This window comes from Eschrichtius robustus, chromosome 1 (genome assembly GCF_028021215.1).
Source record: "Eschrichtius robustus isolate mEscRob2 chromosome 1, mEscRob2.pri, whole genome shotgun sequence".
Taxonomy (NCBI): domain Eukaryota; kingdom Metazoa; phylum Chordata; class Mammalia; order Artiodactyla; family Eschrichtiidae; genus Eschrichtius; species Eschrichtius robustus.
The window spans coordinates 189,355,921-189,375,347 of NC_090824.1; the positions used below are offsets into that span (position 1 = coordinate 189,355,921).

The window sequence follows — 19,427 nt, forward strand, 5'->3', positions numbered from 1 at the left end:
GATACAACACCATGTTTTATTTTATTTCATAGTTTAGCTTCTCACACATAGGTCTTTAGTCCATTAGGAATTTATTTACTTACGTTGTAAGGAAAGGATGTATTTTTTACTTTTTCCATATGGTGCACCAATGTTCCTGACACTGTTTATTGAATAGTTGTTTCTCCATGGACTTGTACCACCACCTCAGTCATATCAAGCTTTCATTAAAACTGTGTCTTCTTCTAGGCAACCTATTTTGTTCCATAGTCCTGTTTGTTCTCTCCCTGTGCCAAAACCACTGTCCTAATAGTGTTGATATCTGGCAGGAAAATACTCCCTCTTACTATTGTTCCTCAAAATTGATATATTGTTATAAGTGGTATGTTTTTATCAAACTATATTCTCTGATTTTTTTCTAGTATTTGGGGTTGCTTTCGAGTCTCTATGTTGATCTTATATTATTCAGTCGTATTGAATCCTTATGAGTTCTAACACTGTGTCTGCAGGTTTCCTTGGATTCTCTGTTATATCATCTGAGAATAATCACAATTTTGACGATCCCTTCTAATCCATATGCCTTGTATTTCTTTTTCTTGTATTAACGGGGACTTTAACTGCAACAATAGCAAAATTTCTGAATTTGAAGAGAATGCTTCTGCGATTTCATCATCAAGTGCTATGCTTGTCGAAGGTTTTTGGTGGATGCCTTTCACCACATTAAGAAAGTTCTCTTTAATTCTTTTTTTTATTTTATTATTTTTTAATTTATTTATTTTAATTTATTTTTGGCTGCGTTGGGTCTTTGTTGCTGCACATGGGCTTTCTCTAGCTGCAGTGAGCAGGGCTTACTCTTCGTTGCGGTGCGAGGGCTTCTCGTTGCGGTGGCTTCTCTTGTTGCAGAGCACGGGCTCTAGGTGCACGTGCTTCAGTAGTTGTGGCACGTGGGCTCAGTAGTTGTGGCTCATGGGCTCTAGAGCACAGGCTCAGTACTTGTGGCGCACAGGCTTAGTTGCTCCGCGGCATGTGGGATCTTCCTGGACCAGGGCTCGAACCCCTGTCCCCTGCATTGGCAGGCAGATTCTTAACCACTGTGCCACCAGGGAAGCCCGTTAATTCTTAAGTTATTGTATTTTTTTAAAAAATTATGGATGTGTTGGATTTTTCTTCACATTTTTCTGACACCATCAATTATCAAGATTATCAATTATCAATTATCAATTGATAATTATCAATTATCAAGATTACTGTAAAGTTTCTCTTTACTTATTTATTATTGCAGAACATATTAGTACTAGATTTTCTAGTGTTAAACCATCTTACACTCCTGAGATAAACTCTTCTTGGTCATGTTGTACTTTTTTCATACACTGCTAGAGTTGCTTTGCTATTATTTTAATGTAGGGGGTTGCATTTAAATTTGAAGTCTTTCCTTTTATTACTTTCCTAATATCCAGGTGAATACTAGCCTTATAAAATGAGTTGCTATGGCAGTATTTAATTTAACCAGCAGTTCACCGTAAGTGTAAGAAAGAATCCAATTACAGTTTTAGTATACCCACAATCAGTTATGTTTCTCACAGCATTTTCTTATAATATATATTTTTTATAATTTCTGTTGCTCTTTTTTTTCTAACTTTATTATTTTTTTTGGCTGCATTGGGTCTTCATTGCTGCATGTGGGCTTTCTCTAGTTGTGGCGAGCGGGGGCTTCTCATTGCAGTGGCTTCTCTTGTTGCAGAGCACAGGCTCTAGGCACGTGAGCTTCAGTAGTTGTGGCATGCGGGCTCAGTAGTTGTGGCACGTGGGTTCAGTAGTTGTGGCTCGTGGGCTGTAGAGCACAGGCTTAGTAGTTGTGGCACATGGGCTTAGTTGCTCCGTGGCATGTGGGATCTTCCTGGACCAGGGCTTGAACCCGTGTCCACTGCATTGGCAGGTGGACTCTCAACCACTGCGCCACCGGAGAAGTCCTTATAATATGTTTTGCCTTAATTGTTGAGTAAGCTTTAAGATTAAATTATTGACCCGGCTGCTGTTGCTCTGAGTGACTTTGCGCTGTAACCTCTTCATAGTCAAGTGTCTAACTCTCCATGTAAGAGGGCAGTAAGACCCACTGGGAAGGACTGGCTCATGGCACCAGAAATCAGCATCTTAGATATGCACATCTTTAACACAGCTTGAACTCCAAAAGTTATCAACAGATATCAGTGTTTTTTAGAGAAATGCTTTGGGATGCTCACTTCAACAGTATTATCATTTCACTTGAGTCCCAACTGTACTAATTTGTCTGGAACAAAACCAAGTTAAGGGATTAAGCACTAATGGTGCCGTTACTAAGACTCTGTGTCAAGAATGAGTACCTCCCAGAAGGATCTCTGTCCATTGACTGCTGTCAGTCAGGTTGTTGGGTGGGCAAGACTCTATCATATTTAACTTTTATACAAAGTTATTTTTTAACACATCCTTTCATGATTCTAACATGTGTTGCTCCACAATTATGACTCTTTAAAGCACATTCTAAATTAGAATTTCCCTTAAAATTGCTGTTGCAATTTTTCAGTCCCTCATTAAGACTTTCCAGAGGGTCTTCGTAGTTCTCCAGTTATAACTCATAGAAGGTAAATTAGTTAAAAGACTTAACAAAGTCTTGCCTTGTCTTTAAATATCACATGTCTGAAAGAAATAAGAAAATATCTGATTGATATAATCCATTTCAGATACTGCAGCAAAGATTTGGTATTTACCTAAATCAAAGACACTAAAATCTTAAAGTTATTCCCCCCAACCGCCCAAAAAAAAAAAAAAAAAAAAAAGAGCATCCAGACTTTCTGTGGAGAACAGATTTTCTATTATCTTTTTCCTCCATGCAAGGCAACGCTCAACATCTTGCTTTGTCACCTACTTGAAAAGCTATTCCATAGGAAGGGGCGTGACAGCATGAGTCCTCTCCGGGATGTGAAATGTTTCCGACATCAGAGGGCATGCTAGCACTTTTCAAGGAACACATGTGGCCTGGTCTTCAAATTACTGCTGTGTCTGAAACAAAATGTCAGCTGGTGTTGGACCTGAATTGTTAACTTCTAAATAACAGTGTCATTTATGGAACCACTGTGTGGGTTAGAACGCAGGGTGTGACCCTTGGTTTACCACTGTACCTCCCATTCCTGGCACAGTATAGAAGCTGGTCTCTTGAATGAATAAAGCCATCTCTACAAGTCCATCCAAGGTACATCTCAGTGCATTACACTTTTTTTTTAAATCATAAGACTCTTAAATTCAGTCTCTTAAGGATAACACGACGACATTAACTATCCTAGAATCTTTCGCTTATATTAAATACCAATGTCTTCCCCGTTTCAGATGCCAATTTATATTCTACCAGCTCCACTTATAGTTTAATATGTTCCCCTCCCTTGGCCCATCACTTCTGGCTTAAAAAATTAACCAGTTAACTGAATAGGAACCCTAATTGGCCAGTCTCTTTAGATCTGTGAGGGTCATCTTTTAAGATGATCAAATCAAAGCATGCTAATTTGAGAAAATATAAAAAATATAGAAAATCATGAAGAAAAGAACATCACCCAAGAACTTACCACCCAAAGACAACCTCTCTGGACATTTCATCAAATAGGAAGACTTAACCATGAACCTGATGAAACCAAGGTTCAGGCCCCTATAAATAAATGATTTACTTTCATAATGAATTTTATGTTTCTAACTTTGTATTCTTATTCTGAAAGAGGTCCCTCAAAATTGTAATAAGCTTCAGGACCCACAAAACTTGGATCCATCACTGCCATTAAGGTGATTAATTGATTTTTTAAAAATCTAGTTCCTTTCTGTTTTATAACATACTTTGCCACTTGACAAAATACAAATTTTTTTCTCATTGCCGTTTTCTTTTAGAATTCCTTTTAATAACAGTGTAGTGTTCCAGTGAATGGATTTATTATATGAATTGATTTATTAAATGAATCCTCTAATGTTGGAATCCACTCTTCCTCCCCCCCCCCCCCGCTTATTCTTATAAACGATGCTTTCTTGAGCATCCTGGTAAGTATATCTGTGTGCATAAATGTGTAGAAATTGAATTACTGGCTCAAACCATATGTATATTTTGGGGGCTTTTGACACATATTGACAAATAGCCCTTTGGAGAAGTGGTATCAACTTACTTTCCCAACAGTGGTTTGTGAGGGAACTCATTTTCCCAGCTCCTGTCAGCACTGTTTATTTTATTGTAAAAACTGTTGCTAATTTCATGGGTGTAAATGATTACTTATTACATTATTACTTATAATTATTATCTTATTATTTTAATATTTATGTTTTTCTTATTAAGGTGAAAATTGTTAGTTTTCCATCAGAAAGTACTCTGAGAGCTCTTTATATTTTTAGGGCATTAGCCATTTGCCAGTTCCAATGTGTATTGATTCGCCTAGTCTTAAACTGGATTTGGAGAAACGGAGGAATTTAAGTTGAGGAATTTAGGTCATTTGGAATTGTCACCATCATCTGCCTGCAGAAAATGCCATTTAGGGGAAACTGTAGAAGGCATTCCAGAAGGCAAGCCTACGTCTGGTTAAGTTGGCCACGTTACGGGGAGAATTGAATTCATTTCAACTAAAAGATATTTGAGCATCTGTTATGTGCCTAACACTTTACTATCTATTACCCTTCGATGAATACAGCTAATTGTAATGCAGAATTTCGCAGAAATGCAAAAGCCATGCTTGCAATTTCAATAAGACATATTTGAGAAAAGTTCCTCAATTCTTAATGGAAAAGTGTTGGCGGAGTGTTTGGGGAAGATGGCTCAGAGATAGAGCACGTGCTACGCAAAGAAGTGGTGGGAAAGTCCCCCAAGTGGGTGGCACAGCGTGGAGAGCGAGCGTGCTTCATAAAGTCACAGAGCAGCAAAATGTCCAGTACAACTATTATGTCCTGGGAATGTGGCGTGATTTGGGGTAATAAGGCAGCAGTGGGAGGCTGAGGTCTGTTTTAGCTGGTTTGGGCGGCTGTGACAAATTACTGAAGACGGGGTGTCTTCAACAACAATGTATTTCCCACAGTTCCAGAGGCTGGGAAGTGCAAGGTCAAAGTGTCTGGGGAGGACCCACTTCCTGGTTTGCAGTTAGCCATCATCTCATTGTATCCCCACAAGCCAGAGAGCAGAAAGAGAAAAGAAACTCTCCCATGTCTGTTCTTATGAGAGTGCTAATCCCATTGCGGAAGGGGCTCCACCCTCATGACCTAATTACCTCCCAGAGGCCCCACCTCCAAATGCCATCACAGTGGGGATTAGGATTTTAACATGAATTTTGGAGGAACGTAAATATTCAGTTCTTAGCAAGGTCACACAGTGAAAATCCTTGCATGCCATATGAAGATAAAGAACATTTTAGGGCTTCCCTGGTGGCACAGTGGTTGGGAATCCGCCTGCCAATGCAGGGGACACGGGTTCGAGCCCTGGTCCGGGAGGATCCCACATGCCGCGGAGCAGCTGGGCCCGTGAGCCACAACTACTGAACCTGCGCGTCTGGAGCCTGTGCTCCGCAACAAGAGAGGCCGCGATGGTGAGAGGCCCGCGCACCGCGATGAAGAGAGAGGCCCCCGCTCGCCGCAACTAGAGAAAGCCCTGACACAGAGACGAAGACCCAACACAGCCATAAATAAAAATACATCAATAAATAAAATTTTAAAAATACGTTTAAAAAAAAAAAAAAGAACATTTTAGAAGATGTCCCGCGTTCTGGAATGGATTCTGAGATTCAGAAGATTATGAGGATGTGTAACACGACGTGACCTGCCAAGTGCACTTAATTTTTTGCAAGATGTCACCCAGAGTTCTTGGTGACAAACACGCGTTCCATTTGCAGAGCCGTTGAGATGGAAGAACCCAAGTGTTCAGGCTTCTCAGAAGGTCTGCATAGTGCTGTGAGGTTCCTTTCAACACTCTCGCTTTCAGGGCTCTGGGCCTTCCCCTGCTCCCCCAGCGTGTGCGTTATTTCTCAGCGTGTGTCATCATTTACTTCAGTTGACTTCAAGACAGGAATATCTTTTCCAAGCTGCCCCCATGGTGCTGCCACATCTTCAAGCAGATGGTCAGGCTACAAGTGTGAGGACAGCTAAGATGGTCCAGAGAGGCCAGTTGGAGGGGATGGATGTGGCTAACCGCAAAATTGTAGAGGCTGTGTGCTTCCAGGGAGAGATTGCGGCTTCTGCGGATTGACAAAGCGGGATATACAAGTTAGGTAAGCCATTTTACCACCTGTAACTGTGGCAAGTTACCTGGACCTTCTGAGCTTCCTTCTCCCTATCTGTGAAATGGGGCCATTACACCGACCTCATCAGAGACGCTGATTCAATGAAATTACATGTGTACCGTTCCTGACACAGAGCAGACATCCTATAAATGCATTTCCCGTGTCCTCTTCCCTTCCTCATAAAAAGGGAGTTTATCATCTAAAGTCCTTCAGACTTCCTCTGAATCTGGAACAGCCCGCACTAACTCAGAGCGAGGGAAGAATGCCAGAACGTGCTGAATCTCATCACCGTGCCAACAAAACGCCATCGTAGATTAAGAGAATTCCTTCTGAGTTTAAGCATTTCTAAATACCTTTCCTGAACTGAGAAGGCAGACTGAACCAAGTGTAAGAAGACTATTCTCCTGTTTGTAAAGGCATCTTTTCCGTCTTCTTTGGATTTTCATGATCTGTAACTGGACTTGTGTACCCAGCTGGCAGCTGCACCAGCCAGACCCTGAGGTAACTGTAGTTTAGGCCCAATTGTTTTTTTCACTCAGAGCAGCCTACAAATTCTATTTCAAGCACACACATGTACAGAATGCAGATGTGGGAATGAAAACCAGGCCCTTTTGGGGGAGTGAGGCCGTGATATTTGACTGTAGTGAGGCCACTAGTGGCCCATGTACAGGGGCCCCGCCCAGGCATAGTTGGGGCTCAGACCTCAAGAGTGGTTTTGGCCTTTGGGTATGACATTAGCGATCACATGGACGGTCACCACATCTCCCGTTTGGGGCACAGACGTTGCACAATCTATGATCAGACAGGCTTGAAAGGCTTTTTCTGTACACTGAAAAACGTGTAACAGCACAGAAATTCTAGAAAACTAACTCTCTGAAGAAGCTAAGTATCTTGCAAAAGGTCTCCTCCAATCAAGGAAATGGCCACTTCAGAATGTGGTTCTCATGTGTATCCAAACCAGGAACGAGATCCCTAGGCTGTTCACATCATGCAGCAAAAGCTCTTATGGCCCAGATGGATCCCAAAATGAACATTCCTTTTGGATGACTAATAAATCATTCATTCATTCAACAAATATTTATTAAGAACCTACTATATCACTGGTAGTATCACAGGTACTAAGGATACCCTGGTGAACATCAACAACAAAAAACCTTTTTTTTTAACATCTTTATTGGAGTATAATTGCTTCACAATGGTGTGTTAGTTTCTGCTTTATAACAAAGTGAATCAGTTATACGTATACATATGTTCCCGTATCTCTTTCCTCTTGCATCTCCCTCCCTCCCACCCTCCCTATCCCACCCCTCTAGGTGGTCACAAAGCACCGAGCTGATCTCCCTGTGCTATGCGGCTGCTTCCCACTAGCTATCTATTTTACGTTTGGTAGTGTATATATGTCCGTGCCACTGTCGCACTTTGTCCCGGCTTACCCTTCCCCCTCCCTGTACCCTCAAGTCCATTCTCTAGTAGGTCTATGTCTTTATTCTCGTCTTACCACTAGGTTCTTCATGACCTTTTTTTTTCCCCTTAGATTCCGTATATATGTGTTAGCATACTGTATTTGTTTTTCTCTTTCTGACTTACTTCACTTTATATGACAGACTCTAACTCCATCCACATCTCTACAAATAACTCAATTTTGTTTCTTTCTATGGCTGAGTAATATTCCCTTGTATAAATGTGCCACATCTTCCTTATCCATTCATCCGATGATGGACACTTAGGTTGCTTCCATGTCCTGGCTATTGTAAATAGAGCTGCAATGAACATTTTGGTACATGACTCTTTTTGAATTATGGTTTTCTCAGGGTATATGCCCAGTAGTGGGATTGCTGGGTCGTATGGTAGTTATGTTTTTAGTTAGTTTAGTTTTAGTTATCACAGGTACTAAGGATACCCTGGTGAACATCAACAACAAAAAACATTTTTAAAGAAATCCCTGGCCGAATTCCCTGGTAGTCCAGTGGTTGGGACTCTGCACTTCCACTGCCGAGGATGCGGATTCAGTCCCTGGCGGGGAACTAAGATTCCGCAAGCCGTGAGGTGCAGCCAACAAATAGATAAATAAATAAATACATAATAAAAAATTAAAAGGAGACAAGAGGAATTGGATATTTTTTTTTAAATCCCTGGCCTCATGGAGCTTCCATTTCAGCAGGAGAGACTGACAATAAACAGTAGTAATAATGAAAATATGAGTTATAGTGTATAGTGAAAAACACTCAGGAAGAAAACGAAGCAGGGATGGGGTATGAAATATGAGACAGAGTGGGTGCTGAAATTTTGGAGAAGGTGGTGAGGGGAGGCCTCGCTGGGAAGCTGACTTTAATGAAAGACTTGATTGATGGTTTGGATAAATATAGACTTAGATCAAAAATATTTCCTCCCGGATTTTCAAGGCTGTGTCTCCATTGTCTTTGGTTTCTGGGCTGCTGTTACGAAAGCGAATGCCCTTCTGACTCCTGCTTCTTCCTTTGTGACTTTTCTCCACACCCGCTGGGAACTTGTAGGAACCTCTGTTTTTCCCCTGCCATCTGGAAGGTCTCAGTGACAAGCCTGAGCGTGTTGAGCATTTCATGAACGCTTTCAGTCTCCAACCTCATGTCCTTCAGTTTGGGGAGAAAAGAAAAATCTTATAATACTTTTGGAAAACTGCTCTGTTTCTCCTGACCTCCTTACCCAAATCCCCAGTATTAGGAATTGAGAGGCTCTGAAGTAATTCTCTATTGTGCTTACTGCTTCTCACCTTTTCCCGTCTCTTAGTCGTTTTGCTGCCCTTTTTGACATTTCGTCAACTTTTTCTTCTCTGCTGAATTTGTCATTTCTCTTCTCATGGTTCCCAGAGCTCGCTCTTGCTCTCCAAATTTCCCCTTTTCTTGGACTGTCTCGTCTCTTCTGAGTTTCTGTTTTCTGTTTATTTCTCACATGAAAGAGGCTTTATGAAATGTCTATTAACCCTTGCTAGTCTGTTCATGCATAAGCGAGGCACGGTTGTACTCAGTGAAGCTTTTATATACGGCCCAGGGTGCTTCACGATGGAGTGACCGGACAGAATCTAAACCTTACCCTCAAAAATCTGTTGCTCTGTTCTTGGAGGACAGTCAGCTTTCCTCCAGTTTCCTGACCAAGATGCCAGCCCTTTGCCAGAATTTTGTCAGAGGGCACCTCATGCACCTTCCCTTGTGCCTCGTGACCCAGAATCCAGTCCGTTGGTTCAACCTCTTCAGTGGTTCTGCTGTGGCTTTGGGAAATCGCTTGGCTGAATGGGGTAGACAGGGGGATGGAGGAAGCTTGCTGCACCATTACAAAGATTCAGCCGGCCCTCATGCTTTCCACTCACTCTGCATTCTTAGCTTCAGAAGGATCTGGTGCCTCTTCTCCTGAACTTCCCTGGCCCTGCCGTTATGCAGAGTTCTGTGCTTGAAGACCTACGTGTCAGCTTTCTCTTGTCTGCTGTTGTTTCCTCTCTCATCCCCTTCATTCTTTGATTTACGCTTTTTTAGTTCTTCATTGTCATCTGAATGGAATTTCAGAAGGAGATGGACATAAATTGGTTACATGAACTGCCATATTTAAGCACAAGTCACGTGCTGTTCTGTTTTGAGTCTCTCCTGCCAAAAATTACTCTATTGGTACTGGTAGAGTGCCTCAGGAGTTTCTCACAAGAAGTAGGATTCAAACGAAATGTCAGGATCTTCCGTCCCGACCCAGTTATCTATCTCAGAACAACAAGTGACCCTCAACATAGTGACCTAAAACAACCACAATTGTTTATTTGCTCATGATTCTGCCATTTGGGCAGTGTTTGGAGGGGGCATCTCATTTCTGTTCCACGGGACATCGGCTGGGACAGCTCTCCTGGGACTGAGGGTTCCCCTCTCAAGGTGGTGCACCCACATGACCAGCCGGTGGTCCTGGCTGGAGAATGGGTGCTCAGTGGGGACCATCAGTCAGGGCTTCCATTCTTCTTCATGTGGCCTCGGTTGGACTTCATGGAAGCTTGGTTCCGTGAGGGAGCGTCCAAGACCACGCTCACCAAGAAGGCAAGCTCTCCTGTGCAAACTCATATCAGGCTTCCATTTTGCATCACACTTGCTAGTGTCCCGTTGGCCAAAGCAAGTCACATGGCCAAGCCCAGACTCCACGTGGGGAGGGACACTCCACAGGGGCATGATGGCTGGGAGGCATGGTTCATGGGGAGCCACATGCCCCCTGGAAATTTAAAATGCTATGACCCTGTGCTTGTGTTGTTCTTTGTGTAACTGATATGTTCCATTTTCTTTCTGACACATTGGGGCACCAGACTCTTGTAGACATTTTCATTTGATATAAACATTCAATATGTATTAGAGCCACAGAAATATTGTAGCGTTTCCACTTAAAATGTTTCTGAATGGACGTAAAGACATAACCTATGTTGTTTACCTATTGCTATAATGATTGTGTTCCTGGTTAGTGAAACACATGGGGAAAAATTCACCCTATGGGGTCCAATTCCTAAATATACCTCTCAAGGGAATTGAGTATTGTCTTTTGCCTTAGGTTACCAAAGGTTAGCTTCTTGTCCTTTTGGTTTTAAAATAGTTGAAAATGAGCCTCTTTAACACCTGCCCGGACTCCAAAGAATAAAAGTGGGTATTTACATCATAACCAGAGAGTGCGTTTCTTGGAAATTCCAAACACATGTCTCTTGTGACGTGCTCTGCAAGCGTGTCCAGAACATTCCTGCCTGTGGTAGGGCAGAAGTGGCTTAGCTTGTGCCGTGTGTTGTGTGAGTCTTGGTCTGTGACTGATAGCTGTGTCCATCTTGTGTGCAGGGGTTCTTTACCTCCAGTATGGAGATGAAACCAAGCAGCTCAGGATGCCGAACGAAATTACAAGTGCAGACACAATCCGTGCTCTCTTCGTAAGTGCCTTTCCACAGCAGCTCACCATGAAAATGCTGGAGTCGCCCAGTATCGCCATTTACATCAAAGATGAAAGCAGAAATGTCTATTATGAGCTAAATGATGTCAGGTAAGCAGTTACGTCATTTGCTCGTGTGCGTGTGTCTACCATCTTGCGTTGACGGTTGGTTCCGACTCCCTATCTCTCTGTGTTCCAGTGAAGAAAGCACACCTGTTGTCCTGATGGGCAGGTTTATTTTACCAAGGTGTGAAACCACTGTCTGGTTTTCTAGAACTCATTGACAAGGTTTGGTTTACAAAGGTGAGGACAGACTTCTCCCACACAGATCTTTGCATGTTACATCTGAAAGGAGTGGAAGAAATGAGCCAGTCTGCTATTTATCTAAGAGTTAGGGGAACTAAGGCCCAGAAAGATCATATGCGTTGAAGGTTATACTTACAGGTGGAACTTAACCGACTCCTTCTCAAGGGTTCTTGTCGTCACAGACAGAGCCTGTGGACATTTTAGGTAATGATCTCACTGGGCCTATTCTTTATACGAACAAGTTAGAATAAAAGCAGTGGACTCTATGCTATTGTCCACAAGAAAGGAGGCTAAGAAGTATTCTCCTTTTCCATTTGTTTCTTAAATAGTTGGCCTTTACTAGAGGATCCCACTTTCTTGGTGAGATTTCTCCTGGGCTCCTAGTAATATGTACTCTAAAACGAGGCTAAATGGAGTCATGCTGTGGCAGGTGGCACGGAAAGAGAAACATCTTTATCAACCGCAGTGGTGTTGTGCATAGAACAGAAGGGACCATCTGAGCTCTTCTAGCCAAACAAGCCTGAGAAACAGGACTTAAATCAACACAAGCAAGCAGTCGCTAGTATAGCCGCTGAACATTTTAGAGCTGAAAAAATGATTGAGCGACTCATCCAGCCCTTTCATTTGATGGGACCAGAAACTCAGATGCATAAAAGTTAAGACTTACTCAAGATCATGTAGCCAGTTAATTTCTAAGCCCAGACCCAAACCTGACTGTCCATTTTCTTGGCCAAGAATTTTTTATTCCCTCAGAATGTTCTCCCCTCAACTCATCTGGGCCCCAAGTTGGATTTCTGGATCTCTTCCCTGTGGGGATAGCAGACTTTCCTGTTTCTTCATCATGGGATTAATAGGAACTACTTTTTAAAAATATGCCTTTAGTGCATAATAAATGTAAACTGATAAATATCTAACAGTGATCTGAAATGACATATTTAGGCGTGTACCAAGGTGTATGAGTAATTCAGAGCTTTCAAGGTTCGACACATGCCCTAAGGTATAGATGCTATATCTGTTACCCAACCTTCCTGCTTTTTAAAAACATGTTTAAATATTCATGGATTTCAGAAAATTCACGCTTGTTTTTTGAAATAAATTATTAATCAAGCTGTCACCAAAAAAATCCTGAATTTACAAAGCACAAACTTAAACGTGAAGTAATCACATGATATTTAGAGAGTATGGTCACAGTAATATAATCTCATGTAGTGTTTTAACGCGGACAACCATCTTCTTGAATTTCTGCGTTTTGCAGTTAGAGAACTTGAGGGATATGGTAATAATAAATATACATGAAACTACACAAAGCCACTTTTGATTGTGGAGCTCAAGGCTGATGAGATTATTGTAGCAGTTGGACTCCACTGTCTTGCAGCCCGTGCAAGAATTTTTGTATTACAATGAGTCATGATTTTCTAGAGGCTTTCCCAAGCCTCAGAGTATTACTACCAAGACTTTCTGCACACTTTCTTTGGGAATGTTGTGACGTAGTCACAAAAAGAGAAATGGGAGGGACGACAAAGAGGAAAAGGTACCCAAAACTTCCAAACTGAGATGATCCTTCCTGATGCAAATTCAGTTGATAAAATATTGGACTGGCCAAAAAGTTCATTCTGGTTTTTCCGTAAGATGTTATGGAAAACCTGAATGAACTGTTTGGCCAACCCAATAAATGAAAGCAGAGCTTGAGAGAAGTGATCACTTCAAACAATAATAATTTTCAGTTAGTTCGTTTCTATTCGCAAAAGTGATGGTCTCCTTGATTCTTAGGCTGTGGTACTGCTAGCCTGATTTTTAAAAAATCTCATTTAAAATGTTTAAGAAGTGGAAAGTCATTGGTTTATAAATTTGTCTATAATTTTACTTTTCAGTGTTTTGATTTACATATAAAAAGTGGATCTAAAAATATTGAAGTGGATAAAATGTGTTTATGTGGTGATGATTATAATATTTATGTGAGATGATCACACGTATGTCCTTTCCAAAGAATTATTATTCTTTGCTTTTATGCATAAAATGCCTCAAGTATATTTTATTTTATTTTATTTCACCATCAGCATTAAATAGAACCTCGCTCCTTGCAAGAAAAAAAAAAATGTAGCGTGTAGATTTTACCTGAAGACACTGGCTTTAGTCTTCTAAACCCAGAGACAAATTTCATTTCACATCCAGTATTTTTGAAGTGACGGTATATTTGTTAAACATTTGGCTCTTTCATCATGGTGTTGGGTTCTCCATTTTTTACTTAGGGAAATGCTACAGAGAGTTTAGGCTGAAATTCTGTGTTGTAAATGTTGCCATGGTAAACGCAAGCTGGGCCTTTACTGTTGGTTCATCTTGGATGAACATGTTTCTAAATTAATAAACCAACCTCCTGTGTTTTAAATACCTTCAGACCCACACTAAGTTTTTTTCATGGCTCAAGTAAGGTTTTCAGTTTCTTTACATCGTCCCTTGGGACTTTGCCCCCTCCTTGCGATCAGCCCACAAAACACGTGGCTGCAGCTGGAGGAAGGGAACGTGTCTTCCTGCACAGGGTTCCCTGAGCTCACCACGCTGGCGCTGGCAGGAATCACAGTGTAGACGGGGCTAAACGTTCCTGGGGGTGGCCCTTCTGCTGATGAAAGCCGCAGATGGAGGGCGAAGGACTTCGTAGACATTCCTAAGCTCTTAAATAATTTTGAGGTAGGCTCTTAGCGAATTGTGGTTCTGTCCTTTGCAGCAGTACGAGTGACTCCAGGGTTCTAAGTGGGTTCAGAGTGAGAGACAGACCAGTGGAAGAATTTATCCGCTGCTTTTCCTGTAATTCAACTTGTATGTAGAACAGTATTTTTAAAAATCCACTATGGAGAGAAGAATCTAATGAAATTTTTAAATGCCTTCAAAAAAAAAAACAAGTCCACTATGGAAGAAAAAAAAGGCATCGTAAAGATACTAGTTTTGATCTTTGTGGTACTTTTTTTTTTTCTGGACTGCAAATACATTTTCTTTCCCTTGCTTAAGGTGTTTGAAGGAAAAACATTTTTCCTTTGCATGTATTCATGAGATAAGCAGAAAACCAGGTGTCTGGGCAAAGTAAACGATTAAATATTTAAATATTAACCAAATCCCTTTGAATGTATTGCAAATATGGGAGCTTTATTGTTTCTTAAAGTGTTAGCTTTCACTGCCCAGAATCTTGAAAGAAGGTTTATGCTACCTGATATTTACGGGTGGAGAACTACAGGGAAAGAATAATACTTTCCTGAGGAACCAAAAAAAAAAAGGAAAGGAAAGAAAAGCTGAAGTCATTTTTCTCCTTTGCCATATTTATTTTTGCCTATTTTTATGGTAAAAGAACTTTTTGCCTGGTTGATTGCACACAACGGCTAGATTGTCTGTGGATGTCTTTTACCTGATTCTTACGGGCAGGCGAAGGAAATGGCCAAAATAAGGCTCCTTTCATCTGCCATAGTTATTGATGTTTTTGATTCCAGGAACATTCAGGACAGATCCCTTCTCAAAGTGTACAACAAGGATCCTGCCCATGCATTCAACCACACACCGAAAACTGTGAACGGAGACGTGAGGGTAAGTGTCCCGGTTCTATTTTTACTTTAATTCTGTGGGTTGAACCATCCCTCCTCCTGGCGTGTGGTCCCTGTGTAATCACACCCAAACACCAGATCTGGGGGGTTCTTACTGCTCTTCTTGTCTGATAACTCATTATTTGTTCATTGGTAGAGAAATCGGATTTCCTGATCATTTGGAGTAAAGGGATTGAAACAGGGCTTCACACATCCTAATTCATCTCTAAGCATGGGGTTTAGTTATGTCCTTACTCAAGGGGGGTCCTGAAAATCTGTACATGAAAGGGTTCTTGGTCCATAATACATTAACTTATTCAGAGGATCTCTTGCTGTTTTTTCTCCAGTTAAAACAAGACTAACATACCAACAACAACAAAGCCCGTGCATAACTGCATGTAGAATCTATTAATATCCTTATATCTGCTATTCCAAGTCCTGGCAGCCTAATTAAATTATTCACCTCCTAATTCAGGACTGTTTGCTGTTATAACAGCAAATAGTGTTAGATATTATCAAATGTCACCTGAATTGTGTTGAGGGCAAAGTACAAAAATCTGCATGCTTTGTGAGCTAAAATTCTCTAGATTTAGATCATCGTAGAAGATTATCCAGACATTCAAAGCACACAGGGATATTTTGAAGAATAAAGAACAGGGAAACTGAAAAGGCAGATTGTAAAATCACACTAATGCAAGTCCATTAGAAAGGGATTGAGTTTCTAACCGTAGCGCTACATTCCTCTGCAGTAAAAATGAGAAGAAAAAAAGATTAACTTCTCCAGATGCACCTTCCCCCCTACCCCGCCCCATCGCCCCACACAAATTTAGAACGTGCCTCGCCATTTTATTTCATCCTTTCTGAGGATTAGCACTGGATGCTGAAAAGAGTTTAACTAGAAGAAAAGTAAATGAGTAGGTTCTATCGCCAAAGAAGCCCAGGCACTGTCTGTCCTAGAGTTGCAGTAGCGTTCTTCAAGGTCTTTGCTTCCTGACAGTGGGTATTAGTTTTTCTACTGCTGCTGTAACAAATTATCACATATTTAGTGGCTTAAAATGACACAGATTTACTATCTTACAGTTCTAGAGGTCAGAAGTCCGACATAACTCCAGTGGACTAAAATCAAGAGGTCACTGGCATTCCTTTCCAGAAGCTTGGAGACAGTATGTTTTCTTTTTTTCTCCAGCTTCTAGAAGCCACCCCCATTCCTCATCCTGTAACCCTTTTCCTCCATCTTTAAACCCAGCCAAATAGCATCTTTCTGACCCTGCTTCCCTCATCACACCTCCAGCCCTCCCTCTTCCTCTGTTAAGGACACTTGTGATAACATTGGGCCCAATACTCCAGGATAATCTCCTTGTATTAGGGTCAGCTGATTGGCCACCTTCATCCCCTTTTCCGTGTAGTCACAGGTTCTGGGGACTAGGACGAAGACATCTTTTTTCTGCCTACCACGCAGGGTCTGTGAGTTTAGGACCAGGAGGCCAGGAGGTAAAATAGAAAGTGCTGGGAGAATTTCCATGTCATTCTGGACTGGACGATGAGTGATGGCATTGTGGGATCAGAGCCTACACACTTTTGGAGGAAGAGGCCTCTCACGTTCTCCACGGCTGCTTTTTTATGTCAGAAATAATCTGTGATCTGAAGTGGAGGCTGTGCTGCTACTTCAGGAAAGCTAGGATTTGGAGGTTTGCTTTTAGGCAGTTACACTTTCAGTATAAACCAGCTCCACGTGAAGACCGATGGAATCACGCTATTCACGAAGCCTGCGCCGAACATTATGGTACGCTTCGCTTTTCATGACCTCGTTCTTCTCTTTCTCAGTGACATTCTTAAGAGTCTTTGCTCCCTTGGAGATCCTTACTTTTTGAGACATCTAGCCTTCAAAGTTTCATGAGTTTCAGAGTCCTGTTTTTGCTACGTGCAGTCCACACAGGGGCCCCAGAATCGCCTCTGAAAATCTTGTTTATGGCTGGGGAGGACACCTGTTTTTAACTCTTGAGCAGATGTGGTATCTCCATAAGGCGCAGCAGTGAGCACGGAGAAAATCAATTATTAACCATCTGGACAGAGTCTATGAGGATTCAGAACGTTGGCTCTGGGTTTCAGTAGAGTTGTTCAGTTTTTACTTTTAGACGAGACCCTGGTGGGTCACTTTCCGAGTGGCCCACAGCCTGCTTTAGACAGCAGTGTTCTCTGGAGGAAAGTCAGACTGTTCGCCCTAGAGGAGGAGAAACGAATGTTCACCATCCAACCCACAGAAAAACTTGCAGGTTTCAGTGAAGACGACTTAGACATGAGAAATAGAACGCAGTTTTAAAACCAACTCAGTGTGATCGTGCCTGCAGTTTGCAACTTGGCCCCTATTGATGGATTCCAGAAGCTAAAAGACCTGGAATTCCTTCCGCCTCACCTTTTGGCTCTGGGGGTTGGAATTCTGTCTCCCTCTTGATGAAGGTGGCTGCCTTGCTATTAAAGGAAAGGAAGCTTTGTTGAGTCCTGCCAGGAACGCAGCTGCATAAGCCCATTGCTCATGGTAAAGAGCAGAAATAGAGAACAGAGCAAGGCTCAACTGCTGTAGACTAAACCAAGCTGCACGGTGGGTGGAGAGCTCCATCTTCTCGTATGTGTGCAACGCGCACGTGGCCGGGCAGGACTTTGACGGTAACTGCTCACCTGAGGCAGTTGTGCAGCCCTGCGCCTGATGTCGCTGGTCTTCATCCCCCAGCCTCCGGAGGCAGCCTGGGCCAGACCTCCCAGCTGCCCACTCGTTACCAATCCACGTGCGTGTCTCGGAAAACATGGGTGGGACCAGGCAGAGGCACAACAGCGGCAATGCCAGCGCGTTGTGGTGGCCTCGGAGACTTTCCTTAGACAATGCATTTAATATCTTGCCTGTGAGAGAAGAGAAAATGTGAGACTCTGGGTCCAAAACGGTCAGTTATCCAGAGCAGTGATGGTAGTGGTGTTAGTCATGAAGCGTGGAAAACTAAAGTATTAACGCCGAGGTTTTGGGCCTTAGGGCGTGCGTGGAATAGATGTTTGGTGGGGAAAACACGTGTCGAGTTTTTCATCGAGCATCTAGCTGAGCATTTTTAAAATTGATTTATTTTTTTAATTGAAGTATAGTTGATAGACAATATTGTGTTAGTTTCAGGTGTACAGCAAAGGGATTCAGTTATTTTTTTTAGATTATGTTCTATTATAGGCTATTACAAGATATTGAATATAGTTCCCTGTGCTATGCAGTAAATCCTTATTGCTTATCTATCTTATGTATAGTAGTTTGTGTCTGTTAATCCCATAGTCCTAATTTGTCCCTCCCTTCTTCCCTCCCTCTCCTGTTTGGTAAACATGTGTTTGTTTTCTATGTCTGTGAGTCTGTTTCTGTTTTGTATATAGATTCATTTGTAATATTTTTAGATTCCACATATAAGTGATATCATATAGTATTTGTCTTTCTCTGTGTGACTTCACTGAGTATAATATTCTCTAGGTCGATCCATGTTGCTGCAAATGACAATATTTCATTCTTTTTATGGAAGAGTAATATTTCATTGTGTGTGTGTATATATATATATATATATATATACATATACATACATACACACCCCTCATCTTCTTAAGCCAGTCGTCAGTTAATGGGCACTTGGGTTGTTTCCATGTCTTGGCTATTGTAAATAGTGCTTCTGTGAACAATGGGGTGCATGTATCTTTTCAATTTAGAGTTTTCGTTTCCTCCTGAGCTGAGCACCTTTGAAGCTAGTCTATCCAGTGAGACTTGTGGTTCTCTGCTGGAACTGCACATCCCCTGATTCTTTACATGTGGGTGCAAATCACCCAGATCTAAATGAATCGCCTGGCTTTTGTTTCATCACATTAGATAGTAGCTTTGATAATTAAGTTCCCAAGGGGCTGAGCTCACCACATGGAACGGGCCCTTTTGCCAGAATTACATATGTACTCATGGGTTTGTAATTCACACATGTACAACTCAGAAGATGAGCTCTTCCATTCCGTGGCTCTCAGAGGGTACCAGGGACTTCCTGTTCACCGAACCTAGTGGCTTTTTCACAGTTTTCAGGCTTTTCCACAGTTTTCAGGCTTTTCCACCTTCTTGTGTGCTTTGAGATTACTTCCCAAGGTCCTTTGCTCCAATCAGTCAGTTCTCTCCTTCCTGTATGTCTTTAATTTTTACTTGCATGTAAGACAGCTTCCACATTTGCATAGAGAATGCATTCCCCAGAACTGGCCCTGCATCTTAAATTACTTCCTAATGGCCAACTCACTTACTGCCCCCCAGACCTCTTCTATCTGACCTCTGCATTTCACTGTGATGGGTGGTCTCCTTAGAAACCTTGGTTCCCATTACACTGCCATCTCTAAATTCCTTGCCTACATG

General features: G+C 41.8%; 1 protein-coding gene across 13 annotated transcripts in view; it reads left to right on the top strand.

The window, feature by feature from the left end:
* The window catches only part of KIAA1217 (KIAA1217 ortholog), a 500,420-nt gene that overhangs the window by 369,090 nt on the left and 111,903 nt on the right, over positions 1-19,427 (top strand). For all 13 annotated transcript variants that reach the window (XM_068561341.1, XM_068561412.1, XM_068561335.1 and 10 more), the window contains 2 exons: positions 11,066-11,264; positions 14,936-15,029. In XM_068561341.1, coding sequence (XP_068417442.1) covers positions 11,066-11,264; positions 14,936-15,029 — 293 coding nt within the window. The remainder of the gene's footprint in view (positions 1-11,065; positions 11,265-14,935; positions 15,030-19,427) is intronic.